Below are 20,694 nucleotides of genomic sequence, written 5' to 3' on the forward strand. Positions count from 1 at the left end.
CCCCACATGTCTACATCACTATGTGGAAATATTTGTGTAATGCTGCCCAAATGTTCACGCAAAGAAAGAAGGCATGGTTTCAGTAACCGCAGTTGGTGTTGAAGCAGCTGTGTCAGGGAGATGCTGTGTGTATCTAGGAGAAAGCAGAAGCACTTTATCTTGCCTTCAGAAAGTAGAAGCATTTAGGAATCTTTAAGATTACTTACAACCGAACAGCAATGCATTTTATGGAAGACCGTTCCGTAAACCTAGGAGAGGAGTTAACTCTGACTTTGCTACGACAATCTGGTGTTTCTGAATCAGCTGCAGTAAGTATGTTTTGTTAATAGTTTAAATATTTGTTATTATAAATTTAAATTTGGAGATTTATGATCATGTGACTCCCTTAAGAACTGTTCACAGAAAGGTTCTTTAGGGAACCCAAAATGGTTCTACTATGAAACCCTGATTTTTGATAAACACACCCTTAAAAATAAAAGTTCCTTATTGGTTCATCCACTGAACATTTCCATTTCACAAAAGGTTCTTTATAGAAGTAAGGTGTTCTTTAGATTATTAGTAAGTTATTTTTAAGAACTTTTACATTAAAGTTTTTTTTTTCCTTTTTACTCCACCCAAAATGGCATCATTGCAAGGTTAGTACTCTGTGTCAGATTGAAAAGACAAGTGATATCACACATCCCTCATATGTTTTTTCTACTGTACATTCAACCACCGCCACTAACCATATTAAAAAAAGAAAGAAAAAAAAAGAAAAGAAAAATACAATAAAATAGTGAAAAATCAGTTTGATAGCATTTCTGTTTCATCTCCGGCACAGGAGGAAAACCGCTTCCTGATGGCTTTCATGATGAGTTCATTTCTTCTGCCCTTTCTCCCTCTTCATCATCTCACTCTCTCTTGCGCTTTTTCCTTCCTGCCAAGCGAATTAGATCAGTTAAGGAGGAGGCGTGGCTCCCTCAGGCATTGCCCTATGGGATTCAGAGGTTTTACAGCTTAATGGACTCTCTTTCTTCTGCCTAACCTCAAATGACTGCACATTTCTAGAAAAAGGGATTTCCCAAGAAAGCTTTCCAAGAGAGACTATGTCTGCTGGAGCAGTGAGAAGGTGAAGACAGGATGAAAGGACTTGAGTTGTCCTGCACCTGTCAGCAGCTTTAATCTTGCTAAATGCAAATAATCAGTGTGAACAATGACCTGGGATGTTCCTTACATTGAAAATAAAATGTTTAAATAATAACATTCAGGAACCTCACTTAAGGATGAATGCAATGCATGTGGCTCATTATTTCAGATGTTTTAAAAGCATGATGAGGCTGCATTCAAAAAGCTGTATCAAATGTGAACGCAGCCAATGAGGAAGCTATATATGATAGATCATCATGGTACTGAAGACTTGGAGATGCACAAATGAAGCCTGGAGTTCAGGAACTCAAGAGCTCAAGCAGGTAAGGTGAGCAGAGCAAGTAAACAGATCCTGATCTGCAGGTTGACCAAGGTCAAAAATTCTCCATCACATGCCTCATGCTCACATGAGGGGTGTGTCCACATAAAGGACTCCAATGTGAACTGTGCTCAGAGCTTCCCATCTGCCATACATGCCATTAATGTTGTCTTGTGTATGTGAGGTTTTCTGTTGATCATTATGATACAAAAAAACGGCACAAGCAGTCCCCCTATTAATTGAGCTAATTTATTAAACCTATTGTTGAGCAAACAGTAATGTAAGCCTCATTTGTTTTTTAAAAGGCAATGAATTATACACTACTAAGTTGACAAACAAAAGTTTTAAGTTTTAAATGCTTAAAATTAGTAAATGCAAAAATGTTTTTTACAAAAATATTAACGTGCCCCTATGATGTCATTTTTTGGGAGTCTACTACAATAGGTTTACTTGCATGCAAGGTCAAAAAAAACGCTTTAGTTTTCTCAAAATATGCATTTAATATCAGCTTATTTTCCAATGATTCTGAGAAGATTAATTCAAAGCAGTTCTGAAATTCAGCATCTCTAAACCCCCCTTTTCCGTGAGCCTACTCTGCTCTGATTGGTCAGATGGCCCAGTCTGTTGTGATTGGTCTACCATGTACAGTGCATGTCAGAAACAATACGTCTATTGTCATCATTCCATACTTTAAACGCTTGATTGAAAATAGAAACATCTATTATTTCTCATACTTACAGGTTGTGATTCAGTGGAGCCAGCTTGTCCAAATAAACTGCATGTGTTCTGAGCCATATTTCAAACGCAAGAGTTGAACTCCTCAAGATATGCAAAGCTTTCATCACTAAAATTACGTGAACACAAAAAAAGAGTGGGTTTGTACCAATGCATGTGGGGAAAAAAAGTTTTATCCATTGATTCTTTGCTGCCTCAGCTTTCAGAAGTAAAGAAAAAACGAATTGACTTTCACAGTGTTATTCACAGCATCTTTTCAACATAAACAAGCTATAGTGTTTGACAGTGGGTTAAGTTGTTCGTGTCCGGCCAACATAGAACATAGGCGGACTGGAAATTATTCAAATGTGTTAGTGGGATTCAAATTACTGACAACTCTCTTAGGCTGTTTAGAGTCCATTCTTTCTTTTGGGAGACAATAACTATTTATTGTGCACTTTCTGCTTTACAACTTTGCAGATTGTTTACATTCACATACAGCTAAATTACGCTCTTCATGAAAGTCAATATTCAAAATGTTATAATATGGACACTTTAAGCAGCAAAACGGTTTCCAACATATGAACCCAAAGTGGTCAGCCAGTGAGCCACTATTATTTTTTGCTTTTTGGCAGTAAGGCATTAGAGTGACTAAATTAAAAATTTGTGTGTGTGTGTGTGTGTGGAAGTATTAGCTTAGTAAGAGTAGCTGTTCTGAGTCCTGGTGCTCTATATTGAGCGTGTGGTGCCAGGGTTGCCAGGGGTCAATAAGGAACAGGCTGAAAATTCGCTGCCCTCTAAATTAGAGCAGGACAGCTGCTGACGTAAATGGAGGGCCACAGAGAATTCAGCATTAGCCTAAGTCCATGGCACCTTTCAGTGACTGCAGCATGAAGACAATGGCATGTAGTTGATTATTTGTGTGAGACCAGACACTACAGAAATGCAGCACTCATTAACCTGAGACATCACAGCTGGAGCCTCCCCCCGAATCAATGTGAAGCTGAATAATATGGCACACTTCGGTTTTTCAAAGCCCTCCAGGCATATTTATGTATGTATATGTGAGGTGGGGATAGAAGAGACTTTATTTATGTATATGAGAAACAGAGCCTGCTGACCCACCAAAGCTCTACTGAGCAATCTCAGCTAGAGATGTGATAATAAACCCACAGAAGGCTTCCCACACACACGCTCACTTTTACTTATTGAAAGTAAAAAAAGCTGTTTTGCATATTCAACTGACACGGAGTATGTTTACATGGATATCAGTAATCTAATAATTGACCTTATTATGAATAAGACGATATTATGATTAAGGTGTTGACATTAGTTCCTTTTTAGAATGTTCTTTTCATGTTCCCGTTTTACATGTTATAGTATATAGATCGATTAATGGAACATGTCATTACAGTGGCATACGAAAGTTTGGGAGCCCCTTGCAGAATCTGTGAAAATGTGAATCATTTTCAAAAAATAAGAGAGATCATAATAAATGCATGTTCTTTTTTTATTTAGTACTGTCCTGAGTAAGATATTTTACACAAAAGATGTTTGCATATAGTCCACAAGACAAAAAAAAATGGCTGAAATTATTAAAATAAACCCATTCAAAAGTTTTTTTCGTTCTTAATACTGCCTGCTGTTACCTGATGATCCTTGACTGTCTTTCTGTTTTGTGATGGTTGTGCACGAGTCCCTTGTTTGTTCTGAACAGTTAAACTGAGAACTGTTCTTCAGAGAAATCTTTAAGGTCCTGCAGATTCTTCAGTTATCCAGCATCTTTGCATATTTGAACCCTTTCCAGCAGTGACCGTATGATTTTGAGATCCATTTTATTTTTAAACTGAGGACAATTGAGGAACACAACTATTAAAAAAAGGTTCAAACATTCACTGATGCTCCAGAAGGAAACAGCACACAGTATTAAGAGCCAAGGGTTCCCAAACTTTTGAGTGGGGTTATTTTAATAATTTCAGCATTTTTTTTTTGTGTTGTGGACTAAATGTTAAACATCTTTTATGTACATTATCTTGCTCAGGACAGTACTAAATAAAAAATAACATGCATGTAGCATGATCTCTCTTATTTTGTTAAAATTATTCACATTTTCACAGATTCTGCGAGGGGTTCCCAAACTTTCGCATGCCACTGTGGGTCACCATGCCTCACCATCCGACGTTCCCTTCAGAATTTCACGTATCAACATACAGTTTGTCTTCGTCCTATGCAGTTTTGGGTGTTTCATTTTTAATTTTACGAAAGCGTCAAGTGCAGTTAATTATATGTCATGATATACGTGCAAACAGATGACAATGGATAAAAATGTGCCTTCTTGCTTGAAGCCATGCTCTGTTTTCTCATTTTGTTTGGCGTCAAACTCTTGACCACTTTTCTTTTCTTTTTTCTTTGATTTGTTTCCTAAAAAGAAAATATTAAAGTCTGAAATCTTTATTTAACCTAAATCTGTAAAGTTATTTAATTTTAGTTTTATCATTCATACAGTATACATATAATTTATAGAATTTCATATCATTTAGTTATATAATAATAATCATACACATAGGGCTCACGCATCCCGTGGTACTGTGCATTTTGTGGATATGCTCTGCCCTAGAAGTTTTTAGAGCCTGTCTATAGCTGGACATACTGTTTTTCCATGCATTCTAAAAACTTCCAAGTTAGTTTTTCTCCATTTGCGTTCAAGAGTACTTCAAACTGCATCAACTTTCAAAGCCCAATCAAACTAACTGCAATGCACAAACACCAACCTGCCAGAAACAGAAATAAACCTGGCCAAACACGTCCCTCTAGATAGGTGTTAAGTAGGGCTGGGCGATATGGAGCAAAAATATATATTGATATATTGATCTTTAGAGGAAAAATAACCCCCCCAAAAACTACTACTACAAAATTTTGTAAAAATAAATATGCCAAATATTACGTTTAGGGCCCTATGAAATGTTTTACTTTTTTCTTCACCATATGTTTTATTGTTACCTAATTCTGTGTTTTAGCATGTGTAATTATTTAAATGCATAAAAACAACTTAATTTGTAAAAAAAATTAAAAATCTTATCCTTATGAAATGTTTTTCCCCCCTCTGAAATTCTGTGTATTTACATTTTTATGGTTATCTAATGAAGGCATAAAACATTCATTTAATTTATCTTTAAATTATTGAAAATTAAGTCAACTTTATTTTTGGGTAAACAAAGGGGATTTATTATTAAAAATAAAACACGGAAGAAATGTTGTGTGATTATTCCTTAAAAAATTATGTTCGTTTCATTTTAAAAGTAGTAGTAGTCCATGTACATTCTTCGATACTACATATATGATGTGATATATGATGCTAGTTTTACTCAAATCAAACGGTCAGATGCTCATGAACTCTCTGTGCAGTTCTGGAGAGGTTCCTCATGTGTTCACATCTTTATTTAGTGAGAGGACGCTGAAATCACCGGAGCGTCACGCACGCTTCCGTGTGTTTAATGAATGAAGCCGCGCTTCTGCGCCATTCATTAACAGAGACACGCAGGACATGCAGGATTCATATTTAAATAGGCTTTTCCGGCTTAATATTTACAGATATTAGTCCATATTGTGATTTGATGTGAGTGCAATGAAGTACTTTTGATTAATTAATTCAAAATTTGACAAATTCCGTGACATTCCGCGTTAAACTGTAAATCCTGTAAAGATTACGCTATTCCCTCCGCGTTTTCTGCATCGTGGAAATCATAGGGCCCTTCAGTAGACATCTGCCTGCTGTTCACCCGACGCCTTAAAACCGAAGTATCTCCATATAATGGAGCCAGTTGTCTTTTTTGATAGGCTACTAGTTCTGTATTTCTGTATTTTAAATATCGAGATATCGTCCACCCCTAGTGTTAAGGTTGTCAACTTATAACATGTATCTGCGAAACAGCAAGTGTCATAATTTTGACAGGTCCCTCAATCTCTAATGACCCTGTGTGAGTGCTTCTGAACAGCAGCCACCAGGCCAGTGCTGTGATGGATGTGTGTGCTGCCTGAGCTCTTGTTTTGAGTCGGGCTGCCTGCAGAGGCAAAAGCCTGCTAGCAGGGCCTGTCCTTGTACCTCTAGTCATCACTTCAGCTGGTGTGTAAACAAGCTGACAGGCATGGCCAGTGGGCCGTGCTGGACACCCATGCCCTGCTGAAACACACACACACACACACACACCAACAGCTGATTACGTGCTTCCGGATGGCAGCGGCAGCCCTATCGATCGATGAGGCCCTTGCCGTCTGCATGCTGATATGAGTCGGTCCCCGCATCGCTCTTTACAGAGGAAATCTGCCCACCACAGTAATGGGCCAGTAAACTTTTAGTGCTCTGGCGACTGAAATTTAAAGCGTAGTGTGCTGTAAGGGTGAGAGCTAGAGAAGTGAGCAGTGATAGTGAGCAAATTTTATACAAGATGCTTCCAGCTCTTCTTCTGCTATCTAAATTCTGTTTGCTGACTTGGACTGGAATAGAAATTGCACTGTAGGTGAGAAGTGAAGAAGGTGGTTTAATGTGAGGGTAATGATGATGGTCACAGCAGCCACTCAGGCGACTGAAGACTGCGGCTGAGATAATGTGCATTTTATGCGCGGTCATATATTCAATCTCAATCACAAATGTGTGCTGGATGACTAATAATAAAAATTAGTGTGCAACTGTAGCCCAAAGCAAAAAGATACAGTGGCCATCTTGGCACACATGAACCCCCATGAACATATGAAGACTGAAGTATTCAGCAGGAAAAACAGTGGTCAAGGGCTCTGAGAATCTGTCATCTGCTTACTAGTCGTGAGCTCCTAACACTATTATCCTTTTGCTCTCTGAGACCTCTGGAGTCTTTAAAGGTAATGAGGGATTCCACCTCTTTCAGGATACATTAGAGATATTACCACAAACCGAGCATGAACCCTTGACTGAGTGCTGACCCAGAGAGGTGTGTAAAAAACAAAAGGATCAGGCTAAGAGGCTCACCTGCTGCTGAAAAGTCAGTGCAGCCAGGGAATGCTTCATGATGAAAAGCACATGCTGGGGAATTCGGACCTGTTTAAACTACATCTAACTGCAATTCTTGTTTTTCGATCTGAATCTTAGGACTGACAGTCCACCCTGTCATTGTTCAAGAAATTGGATCTGTTCAGACATCGATTGCCATTGTAATGAGCTTCATCAGAATGCAAAAAGACAAGTGTCAGATGCACTACTGTACCATTTACACATTTATGCATGTCCAAAACTACTTCCCTGTTATTGATTGCATAGTGAATGCCACCAGATACAAAGGCACCACAGAAAATCTGAAGAAGTAAATACAATATCGTTCAAAATCTTGGGATCAGTCAGATATTTTACTGACGAGATGCGCATTAACGATCGGCCGATCGTGATCGGAGCACCTCTAATATTTTATTTTATTTTTTAAAGAAATTAATACATTTATTCATATTATAATATTGTTCTTCAGAACTTTCTACTCCTCAAAGAATCAAAACATATCACAATGATCAAAATATATATCAAATGTATTACTGTTTTTACTGTATTATCTATTATTATCTAATAGTCTTAATCTATACAGGTATTATTATTGGATTTTATATAAATATTTACAATTCATTTTTGAAAATGTGACGTGAAATTAAACTGAAATAAAAAAATAAAATACAAATTATTATAAAATCTTAAAAATTATACATGCTGTACTGACTATACATACAATTTGCTTAAAATGTGGGAGCTGATGGATCGAAGCTATCAAAGCTAAATCAAGCTATTTTAAATGTAAAGGTGACCAGCTGTGATCTTTATGCAGTGCTTTTGACTGAATGGCCTCTGATCATTCACAAAAGAAAGAATAGAAACGTATTGAAGAAGTGGTGACTGTCTCCACAGTTGAAGATAAGTCACCCTTTCAACAATGGCCGTAGTTAGTAAAACACTGCAATGAATCCTTTCCTCCGGATGTGAGTGTGTATAGCGATGCTATGTGTGTGTGTGTGCTATTGACAACAAAACCTCCAGTGTCTGCAGCCTTGGCACAGACCGTGTGTGTGCAGTGTGCTCACATGTCTCAGCCTATGTACAAGCAGGACTTCATGTATCTACAGTATGTGATTGCAAGCTAGCAGTCATAGATGATGAAGAGAAGAAATTAGATTGCGTTGCTGTGAGGAGAGGAGAGACAGTGGAGAGGTGATTGATATCGCAGTGATTGGCGCCGGCTCCGGCAGCAGCAGAACTGAACCCACTGAACTCTCTGCGGCCCAGACTTGAGTCAATGGTTGCCTGCACTCACTCCCCTTCATTCTGAAACACACACACAGCAGCATTCTCAAGCAACCAATGATATGTGTAATTATGAGCAATGATGTCCCAGCCTCTAGCTCTAGGGGTTTTGTCTGTTTATACTGAGGCAATCTTAGAAATGCTTGCCAAATATCCTTTGCATGTTTTTATAAATCCTGTTGAGACACGACGGCCGACTGATGTCAAACACTTTTATTAGACAGCTAGATGACAACTTGAATGCTTAATGTCAAAATACCTGTCAAGAACCTGCCCAGATCACACTTCACCCCCAAAACAAGAAATCATTATGCATCAGTGAAGATTTTTTGTGACAATTAAGCAGAATTTCTGCCTCTACATTTTCAGTTACAGAACGTGTCCAGAAGGACATATGCCAAATGTTGGTTTTAAAATGTGATATTTACACTGTGTCTTAACCAGATGTCGCAATGCCTTGATGCACAATATATAGCATCTCTGATTTTTTTCTCTGAGTTTTTTCCTAACCAGTTGCAGCAACGCAATGTACACTTTCACTTTCAAGCAGTAGGGGAGTCTATTTTACATAATTTTTTAAAATATCACCAAGCATTAGTGACTCAGAACAAATCATTCGAAATCGCATGGATTACGTTCACATTGTCTTATTGAATTTTTTGGAAGTGTGAAATTTCTGATGTACTTTCAATTAAGGAAATCTCTCTTTAAAAATGTCTTTGTTTCGTGCTTTTTAAGAAGAACAAAAGGCTTATTCGCTTGGAGTGACACGAGGGTCACATATGCCAAAACAGTCTGAAAGGTAATAAAATGATATGGGTTCTAAAACAAAGTAAACTGACAACAGCATCTATATCTATCTATCTATCTATCTATCTATCTATCTATCTATCTATATATATATATATATATATATATATCTATATATATATATATATATATATATATATATATATATATATATATATATATATATATATATATATATATAAAAGTATTAATCCTAAATATGATCAGGGGCCAGTTGCATAAACATAGACACTATGTTAAGACTGTGTCTTACAAACTAGTTTGACCAACTAGCAGTTATAGCCAAGTCTTACATTTTGGATTCACATTAGACCTTCTATCTTAGATCTACATTTTTGTAACTGATTTTAAAAAGTTATGACCAGTCTTGAAGAAAATAAATTAGATGCCTAACTTTTTAAGACTAGTCTAAGCTGTTTATGCAACCTGCCATGGTCAACCCTCAACAAGCCTCCTCAGTCTGTGTACAATTTCACATAAAAGATTGATCAAACTCGAAATAAAGAGAAGGGAAGATAGGAAGATGCTCCAGAGCTCGGTACAGCCATGTGTCAATACTGAGGTGACTGGCCGACTGGCTGGGGATCCGTTGCAGGGGGTAAGATGATCGCTTGCAGCCAAAGGACATGTGTGTGAGAGTATGCAACTGGCATCACCAGTGAGCAGCTCTGTCATGCTTTCCCAATTTTCCTAATGGGCTTGGGCTCATTACAGAGTTATGAGAAACACTACCCTCCAATTAGCAGCAAAGGAGAAAGCCCCACACAAGTGGACAGAAGAAATTTAAGACAAACACCCATAGGCCCCTATGAAATTAGATTTATTTATTTTTTTTATTTTCAGTTTTAATTTTTAGGCTCTATTTAAATACACAATTTAACTGCAATTTTTCATCTCAGTCTCATCTCAGACTTTTACATTTATACATACAAGAAAAACCAACTATATGCTAATGTTTATTCTAATGCAAAATATCTAAAAATCTATCTAATTTCTTTATCAGTTAGCCATCTCATGTAAATCAGTTTTATTATACTGTGAACTGCAGTATGAATACAAATAATTGTAATATTTTCCAAAGGTGGGGATGGATTATCACTCCCATATTTGGCACATAATGGAAAAATCTCAATCCAGCTGATCTCCATTATGATACAACAATGCTTGGATCCAAGGTTTGCCTCGTAATGAGCTTCATCTCCATCCATCACACATTCTTGGAATGCAGATGTGCTGCTGTAATTCTGAAGGGCTGGTCAGGATTGCCCCTGCCTAAACATACACATACTCCGCAGGCAATCCTAAATTCTCAGAGGCACGCACACGTTCACACACCCTGTGCATCACTGCCTCATCACTAAAACATGCGAGATGGGAGACAGTCAAATACATCACCGCAGGGCTTGGAAAAACGTTACCAAACGCAGTTCACAATTTTCTCTCTCCTCTCCTACTCTCTCTTCTTTAGAACAACAATCTCAGGACCACAAATATAATAATTTAGTACCCTCAGTTCATGCTTTAAAGGCAGAGTTAACCTAAAAAAAACTAAAAAACCTTCTGTCTTCATGTTGTTCAACACCTGAATGACTTCCATTCTTCAATGAAGTACAAAGGGTGAACTGAATAACTGAAGGCTGGATATTTGTGCTGCTCTTTCCCATAGATTGAAAGTGAAAGAATGAGAGGCTGTCTGTCAGTCTCCAAAAATGATAAAACACCATAAAAGTATCCATATGTTTGGTGATAAATACCATGTCTCCTGAAGTCAGACAATATGAGAAAAAAAAAAACAAAGTCATTAATCAGTAAAAATCTTACTCTCCGCCAAAAACTCTAAAAACTCATTAAATCTCATTAGCACAATTTAAAAATCCACATTTTCACATTACACATATCCACATTATATCAAATTTTGTCATGAGACATATAAGAACCAATGAGGTTGACTATTGATGTCAAATCTAACCAGGACACATCTTTAAATGCCATATCTGTAATATTTTATAAGTGAACGAGATTTAAGAGCTTTTGCAAAGAATATTATCATTGATTAAATGTATGCACTACCATTGAAAGTTTGGGGTCAGCAAGTTTTTTTTTTTTTTAAATTAGCAAGGATGCAAAAAAAATTATTTAACGAGGAAGCATTAAATTGATTTAAAAGTGACAGTAAAGACATATTGCTACAAAATATGATTATTTGAAATAAATATTAAGCAGCACAACGGTTTTTAAAACATTGATATTAACAAGAAATCTTAAACAGCAAATAAGCATATTACAATGCTTTCATTTTAATATATTAAAATTGAAAACAATTATTTTAAATTATAATAATATTTCATTGTACGCTAGACAAAATAGAATTCTTTAAAAAATATTTTACAAATCAGAACAACCCCAAACTTGTAAAAGGTAGCCTACTGTATAATAAATATGCACATTTAAATACATTTCTTAAAATTTGTCTTTTTCTCATACGAAGTTACCTGCTTCATAAGAAATATGAAGTACCTTAATTATGTTTTTGGTCTCCTTTACACACCTTCTGATGGTCACCATTTACTGTGCCTTCACTGTATAGAAATGAGCTGTATTTCCTTTTAACTAAATCTTTCCTTTTTTAATCCACAACGGTAAATAAACAAATTGTTTGTGTTTTTGAGAGAACCCTTTATTTAAACCTCTGTCTAACTTTCTCCAAAGAACTTAAAGTCTAAACCACTTCATCATTTTCAGTTTTTGTTCTCTATCTGCCTTTCCTTACCTCAAGGTCTCTTTTTTTTTCTCTCTGGGCTGGGTCTCTGCACGATTCAGAAAGATGACTAACTCTGCAGTCAGTCAGTCAGTCAGTCAGCTGGAGGCATGCAGTGAGTCAGCCAGTGACCCCTAGCCTGCTGCTACAACACCGCCTGACCCCCAGAGCCATCATCCCCTCTCTGAGCACGTCATCCTGTCCTTGTTCTCAAACACACACACACTTATACAATAACCAGAAAAACAACCACACACAAATGCCACTGAGTCGTGACTGAGGGGGCTGCAGTATTTTCTTCATACATGCTGATGCGAGTCTGAAAGGCACACTGGCAGGAGAGTGGAAAAGGCAGCCGTTAGCGCGTGAGTGTGCATGCTAGAGACTGTGCAGGTGCGCCTCCTTTAAAGGAGACAACAGATCTGTTTGGGTATGTGGTGCTGAGAGGGAAATGGGACGACTTCAGACAGATGACTGTGAAAAGCTGATGTGAAATTAAAAATCATCAGGATGATACAGGAGTGGCTCATGATCCTCCACAGCTTTCAGACTCTATTTGGCACTCGTTTGATTACAAAGCTTGAAGCGAGGACTTTTTCATCAAAATTACCCTCAACTGTATAACACAAGTAAATAGCCATTTTAAATCTGAATTATCTACAGAGTAAATCCCTTTCAAACTAGCAACAGCTGAAAAGTGGGCCCTGCGCACTGAATGAATGATCACTTCATGTAAGTAACAGGCAGCTGGAGGAATCGAAACTCATCTGACCATTGGACGACTTTATTGCCCAGCCCTTGAACCAGCGCACATGTCAGAGAAGATAGCTTCATGATAGCTTTCATGTTGGCTTTAACCTTCGCTAAAAGCTGCAACAGTTTTGATTTGAATTAAATATCTCCCTTCAAGTGGTTCTGAATTTGTTTGTACATGCATTTTTTTCTTACTGAAGATACTGATCTAAAACATTTTTCCCCAATGTCCAACCACAGCATTTGTCATATCATAAGAAATAATTTATCTTTATGTGGCAATTTTCCAGACTGTGAATGGAACAGGATTTTCTTTATATTGTACTCTGTGTGTAGTCTACAATATGTAAAATTACCTTAAGTATAATTGGCTAATCTCGACACTCCATTCAATAGGGATTTTTTAATTACTTAAAAAAAAAAAAAAAAAAAAAAAAATTTGGCTGATCAAAAGTTGTCCATAGTTGAAATTTTATTTGTGATATGGATTATAAAATGGGTTTTTTTCATTTTATTGCATTTTTCCCAACATTAAATACTGGAAGATGTTTAATTGTCTTTAATTAAAGCCAAGTTGTGACCTCAAAGCCACAGTTGGGGATTAGTTTGGGATGGGTTTGTTAACAAGATTTATTGTGCTGTATTCTAAAATACGTATGAGAATCAATTAAAATACTGTCAATCTGTAAAAACTGGGTGATACTCATGGTTGAGGCCCATGTCCAATCCAGGTCTGAAGAGTTTAGAATCCAGAAACAAATGTTCTGTCAATGCTGAAAGAGAAAATGCTGTGTAATGATGAGCTATATCTACAGTACATTTACCAACACCAGCTACATCCCACAAGCACCAGAAAGACTTTGTTTGTTTGTATTGACCTGCACGAGGATGTTCCTGTATCAGTACTTCCACTGCAGTCACAGCTGATCTGATGTGTACTCAGATGCACTTTACATACTGGGGAGAGAGAGAGAGAGCTAGAGGGACAGGAAGAAGATAATGAGGAGACGGCTGCAGTGGTCATCTGAGAGAAGGAGATTGCTGGGCATGAGAAAAGGAACAGGAAGTGAAGGACATGACAGTCAGCAAGGTCAGAGTTTGATGTGGAGTAATCCATATACTAGTACTGTATAAGCGAGTGAATGAACAAGCACAGTGCTGGTCACGTGATCATGAGGGAGAGAGAGTGAGCGAGCTTCATTCATGTGCCTGTATCCTTTCCTCAGAACAGAGTGTTCCAGCGGTCCTGCGGGAGAGAGCAGTGTACCATGTGACTCTTCTGCACTGCTCTTCGCTATGCAGCCTGACAGCTGACCTCCACACACACACACACACACACACACACACACACACTAAACACAGACATCAAAAGCATTTCCATCAACAGGTCTGCTTGCAATCAGTACTAATCTACCATGGACCGATCTGGAAATCCAAACTGCATCAAATTAAAGATTTGAAAACAAAACTTCATGCTATGTAGTTCCATGACATTCCAGAATGTTGCGTTTTGGATGATTTTGCAGATGCAATGTCTGAACAATCAAACTTTGGCTGATGCATTAAACATGCTGCGGTCAGTGATGAGGGGATTGTTTAGACAATGAGACTCGGTCGGGGTGGGGGGGGGGGGTCAGAAACAGTGGGTTTCAGTGTCTTAAGCTGGTCCTTTTCTTTGTGAGCCATTCATTAGTGGAGTAAACAGGAAATGATATCACCCTTTTGGTTATCCTCTCCTCACACACAGCTTTTTTCCTTAAAAAGTCACAGATCGGAAGATGAGGAGGAGGGGCAAAACTTGAACACAGGTGCTCTAGAGGGAGGGAGAGAGAGATGATGAGACAGAGAGAGACAGCAGCAAAATGGAAAAGTAATAGTACAACAGGACACAGACAGAAAGAGGGGGGATAGACAGTAAAAGCTATAATGGAAACAGAAAGTGGCTGTGACAAAGTGGAAAAAGGAGAGGAAAAGAAGAGGGTGATTGGGGTCGTCCTGGTCGGCAGCCAAGGAAAACAGAGTGAAGCCAGTTTCCCAGCCCAGGGCTACACCAAACTCTCCCACTACACACACACACACACACACACACACACACACACACACACACATACAGTATTGTTCAAAATAATAGCAGTACAATGTGACTAACCAGAATAATCAAGGTTTTTCGTATATTTTTTTATTGCTACGTGGCAAACAAGTTACCAGTAGGTTCAGTAGATTCTCAGAAAACAAATGAGACCCAGCATTCATGATATGCACGCTCTTAAGGCTGTGCAATTGGGCAATTAGTTGAATTAGTTGAAAGGGGTGTGTTCAAAAAAATAGCAGTGTGGCATTCAATCACTGAGGTCATCAATTTTGTGAAGAAACAGGTGTGAATCAGGTGGCCCCTATTTAAGGATGAAGCCAACACTTGTTGAACATGCATTTGAAAGCTGAGGAAAATGGGTCGTTCAAGACATTGTTCAGAAGAACAGCGTACTTTGATTAAAAAGTTGATTAGAGAGGGGAAAACCTATAAAGAGGTGCAAAAAATGATAGGCTGTTCAGCTAAAATGATCTCCAATGCCTTAAAATGGAGAGCAAAACCAGAGAGACGTGGAAGAAAACGGAAGACAACCATCAAAATGGATAGAAGAATAACCAGAATGGCAAAGGCTCAGCCAATGATCACCTCCAGGATGATCAAAGACAGTCTGGAGTTACCTGTAAGTACTGTGACAGTTAGAAGACGTCTGTGTGAAGCTAATCTATTTTCAAGAATCCCCCGCAAAGTCCCTCTGTTAAAAAAAAGGCATGTGCAGAAGAGGTTACAATTTGCCAAAGAACACATCAACTGGCCTAAAGAGAAATGGAGGAACATTTTGTGGACTGATGAGAGTAAAATTGTTCTTTCTGGGTCCAAGGGCCACAGGCAGTTTGTGAGACGACCCCCAAACTCTGAATTCAAGCCACAGTACACAGTGAAGACAGTGAAGCATGGAGGTGCAAGCATCATGATATGGGCATGTTTCTAATACTATGGTGTTGGGCCTATTTATCGCATACCAGGGATCATGGATCAGTTTGCATATGTTAAAATACTTGAAGAGGTCATGTTGCCCTATGCTGAAGAGGACATGCCCTTGAAATGGTTGTTTCAACAAGACAATGACCCAAAACACACTAGTAAACGGGCAAAGTCTTGGTTCCAAACCAACAAAATTAATGTTATGGAGTGGCCAGCCCAATCTCCAGACCTTAATCCAATTGAGAACTTGTGGGGTGATATCAAAAATGCTGTTTCTGAAGCAAAACCAAGAAATGTGAATGAATTGTGGAATGTTGTTAAAGAATCATGGAGTGGAATAACAGCTGAGAGGTGCCACAAGTTGGTTGACTCCATGCCACACAGATGTCAAGCAGTTTTAAAAAACTGTGGTCGTACAACTAAATATTAGTTTAGTGATTCACAGGATTGCTAAATCCCAGAAAAAAAAAATGTTTGTACAAAATAGTTTTGAGTTTGTACAGTCAAAGGTAGACACTGCTATTTTTTTGAACACACCCCTTTCAACTAATTGCCCAATTGCACAGCCTTAAGAGCGTGCATATCATGAATGCTGGGTCTTGTTTGTTTTCTGACAATCTACTGAACCTACTGGTAACTTGTTTCCCACGTAGCAATAAAAAATATACTAAAAACCTTGATTATTCTGGTTAGTCACATTGTACTGCTATTATTTTGAACAATACTGTACACACACAATCCCAAACACTAACCTCTCCATCCTCAAGCCCAGCCCAGACTGCACACACTGGAGGGAATTTCAAATCTGACTCAACGTGAATGCTGCACACATGAGTTCACAAGCACAACACTCACTATCAGTTAAAAAGGATTCCAACAGTTTTGACTGATTCATTTTTGACCTTTCAAGTTGTTCATGGTTTCTGGATAAAGATGGGGGGGAAAACCGGCTTTACAACGGAATGCAAGATAGCAACCTTTAGAATTACTCAATGTTGTCCTTGTTAATTACAACAGACTATTAAAAACAGTTTTCATTATTGTAATAAAGCTGAAATAAAATGCATTTCTATAAATTAAGAAATCAACTTTAACAAAAATGTTAATCATGTTGCCCTATGCAAATAACTGAAATAAAAAAAGTGTTTAAATTACTGAAGCTAAAACAAAGGAATGCTAAATAGAAATAAAAACGAAATAAAAAAATACAACAAATAACTAAAACATGAAAAAATTACTAAAACCTAAAATGCTAAAATAAAGCAAAAAATATAAATATTACAAAATACGTCAAATACATGATTTACTTTAGAATTTAATAGAACTTTGTAAATATTATGTATTAAATGAACCATGGCTGACTGCAAATAGGGTTTTCTACGAAGACACTGTTTTTTGCGATCCTGTATCTACGCCATAAACACAAAATTAATGAGTGAGCTTTAAACAGTTTAGGCTGGAATACAAATACACTACATGACTTTTTAAAATCTGACCAGAATTAAAAACACTGGCCATCATACATTTACCAACTTTGTAAACAGTAATAAAGGAAAAACTGACCATAATACACTAAATGACTGAAGATCACACACTAGACTTTAAGTTGTTCTGATCACAACAAACTCATTTACAGTAGTGTTTTCATTATATCATGTGAGGAGAAAATTGTTAGCCTGAATGCAATGGAAGTCGCTTTGGACAAAAGCATCTGCTAAATGCATAAATGTAATTGAATTTTAATTTTATAAAATAAATAACTTTTGTGACGGTTTCTTTTACACTACTCCAGCATTTTCGACCTTTCGAAACGTTTTCGAGACATCCGACAGTCGGTGTAAATGGACCAAATAGGAGACTTTTAAAAACGATGGCATGGATTCCCAACTTCGTTCTGCATATCCTTGATGACAGTGTAAACAAAGACATCATGCTCATTGTTGTACCTGCATGAATGATCATGTGACCTCCGTTTTTGGTTGTGTAGTGTAGACAGAGAGCAATTCTGCAGTGCAGTGGAAGGAGACACATAACAAACTAAAACAAAATGTTCTCAAAAAAATCTAACCTGTCTTGATATCTTCAGACTTGATGGAATCAAAGTCTGCAACTAAAAAAATCTGTCTGTGACCATCACTATGTGATTTTGGCTCTACTACTTCTAGTAGTACTAACCTCAACTTCTCCAGACTGTAAATCAGAGGAAGATCGGGGCAAACATTGAGTCGTGTATTCCAGCCTTATTAGCGTACAAATGTCTCAAATAAGACCCTAAACAAACAGATCAATGTTATGACCTTGGTTTTTTGGGCAAGTTTTACTCTATATCCAGCTAATGCAATACTTTAGGGCAGAACAAAACTTTCTTAATTCACTATAGAAATTGCTTTTCCATGGCTTTCAAAGAGTACCAGATTTCAGATCCCATGAACTTCACATTTACTTGCAGTTTTATTTGAGAGGCACTTGTGCATAGTCTAGTCATAGAACTCATTTGTTTGTCTAAGTTTACAAGACGTCATCAATGAGTAATCAAATATATGGAGGCTAAAACACGCATTCAGTACCAAATCTTTATTTCAGCTTAAGTGCATCACCCAGGTCAACTGTATACATTCAATTAATGTGTATCCATGATGGATGAAGACATGCTCCAATCACATTATCTGACAGTACCACTTCGTAAAAAAAAACAGGCGGATTCAACTTCAGTCAGACTAGAACATTTAAATTACACTGTAAGGTGACAAATTACTACTTTAGTCCAACTGAAGTAAAACTTTTAATAAAGTACTTACTTATTACAAATTAATGTCTGCCCTGGCATTGCTAATAATCGCAAAATGTTCCTGCTCATAAAGTAAAACTTTACTGAACAATCATTTCACCAACATCTACTTTTGCTTGCATCAACAAACACAATCTTTCTCTAATAAACAACTGACTTTAGGTCAGTGCATATCTCTGTCAGCTGTCATATGTGGATGGATACACATATAGGGAAGCTACAAGGCACTACATCCCATAAGGACACCTAGAGCAGCCTCCCACATGGATTTCACATTCACTTTGACTTACAAGAGAGTGAGTGTGTTTATTTGTACACAACAGCCCTTGCAGTCATCACATTTTATACCAAAAAAGGCATTATTAAACATAACTTGTTTTTCAGACGTGCTGATCAAATAAATTAACATCACCATATAATCAACTCAAACTGAGCATTATACATCAGAATGAGTGCAAGCATGAACAGAAAACCCCATCAAACATAGCAGCCCGGCACGTCAGAGCAGTGCGGTGAGAAATGACGGATACCGGTCTGGATGCACACGAACACACACGCACGTTGTCTGAAACGCCACACCAGCACTAAACACAGCTCACGAACACACGCGTTAAGAGGCACACCCACATGCCGGCTTCCACAGACAGACTGAAGCCATGCCGTGGCCCGCCCATGACAGAGAGAGCCGTCTCTGGAGACACACGCTTACACGAGTGCTTCCCCAACCCCACTAGCTGACCAACACGCAGGCAGAGACAAGCTACTTACCTCTCTTCTGGACCCAGCCTTCCTTAACGATGGTGACATCGCTCATGTTGCCTCAGTCACACTGTACTCGTTGCTCCTACACACCAGCTCCTGAAGGAGTGAGGAGGGGGGGGAAGGAAGAGAGGAGAGGAGAGGGGAGGGGGGTCAGCTCTCCCAGCCTCAGCGTCTCTCTCCCTCCCTCAATGTTGTGCTCCGTCTCTCTCTTTACGTCGTTCTCGCTGGCTGCCTCTCTCTCTTGCTTCGCTCTCAAAGGCGTTGTGTAGTGGTTTTCCCCTCCTTCCGTTGCTTTTCTCTCTCGCTCCGTCTCCGTGATGCTGTCTCCCCCTCTCTCACGAGATCTTCCCACTCCTAGACAGTGACTCAGCCTGAAAAGAAACAAAAAAAGGAGCGTGTGGATTTTTCACTCTTCTCTTCCTTTTTACTCCCCACTTCGTTCTTACACAATCTGACAGACAGTCATTATAAAAGCAGACATACAAGCCCCCTGTCGTCGCTCTGATTTCCCTGTCTGTCTGTCTGTTTTTCTCTCTCATTCTCACTCTCAACATGCACAACTGTTTAACACTTACCAGCAACACAGACACTTGCAACAAAGTCAGATGAGGACGACTGTGAGAATAAATAAGCAAACGTGAAGTCCCATGATAAATGCAGTGGTATTTGATAGAGAACATTAGGCACTATGAAAATGCATGGTTAGGTTTCATCAATCAAATCAGAAAGCTCATCAAAATATATTATGAATACACTGTATACTAATGCTGTCAGTCAATTAAAATATGTTTGATCGTGATTAATTCTCAGCTTCTTTGTATTACTGCATTTTTAATGAGAACAAAACAATATATGTAATTATAGTTTTATTATTGTGCGTACTGGGTTATTTACGTGCATTCGTATTAGAAAATGTATGTGTACGGTATATATAGACAGTAGAAAGAGAGAGATTTCTGCTAAAGTGCCTTTTACCTTTATCTTCCTTGGACAAAGAAACATATTTAATGCTAATACCAAACTCAATGAAAATCTTCATTATTTAAAAGAAAAACAACTTTAGCCACTTAACTTAAGGCGGAGGGCAAGATCATCAGTCAATAATGGCTTCAGATGATATAATATTGTGAAAATTTATCACAATATAACATTACTATTTTAACACATTTTAAAATGTAATTTATTTCCTGTGATGGCAAAGCTGAATTTTCAGCAGTCATTACTCCAGTCTTCAAATGATCCTTCAAAAATCATACTAATATGCTGATTTTCTGCTCAAGAAACTCAAAGCTGCATCTCAATAAATCAGAATGTCATGGAAAACTTCATTTATTTCAGT

At 37.9% G+C, this 20,694-nt stretch overlaps 1 protein-coding gene across 3 annotated transcripts in view; it reads right to left on the reverse strand.

Moving 5' to 3' along the window:
* Nucleotides 1–20,694, reverse strand: part of LOC113112806 (RAC-gamma serine/threonine-protein kinase-like) — an 85,310-nt gene that overhangs the window by 55,419 nt on the left and 9,197 nt on the right. For all 3 annotated transcript variants that reach the window (XM_026278674.1, XM_026278675.1, XM_026278676.1), the window contains one exon: nt 19,362–19,726. In XM_026278674.1, coding sequence (XP_026134459.1) covers nt 19,362–19,407 — 46 coding nt within the window. In that variant the 5' untranslated portion in view covers nt 19,408–19,726. The remainder of the gene's footprint in view (nt 1–19,361; nt 19,727–20,694) is intronic.

This window comes from Carassius auratus, chromosome 13, assembly GCF_003368295.1.
Source record: "Carassius auratus strain Wakin chromosome 13, ASM336829v1, whole genome shotgun sequence".
NCBI lineage: Eukaryota > Metazoa > Chordata > Actinopteri > Cypriniformes > Cyprinidae > Carassius > Carassius auratus.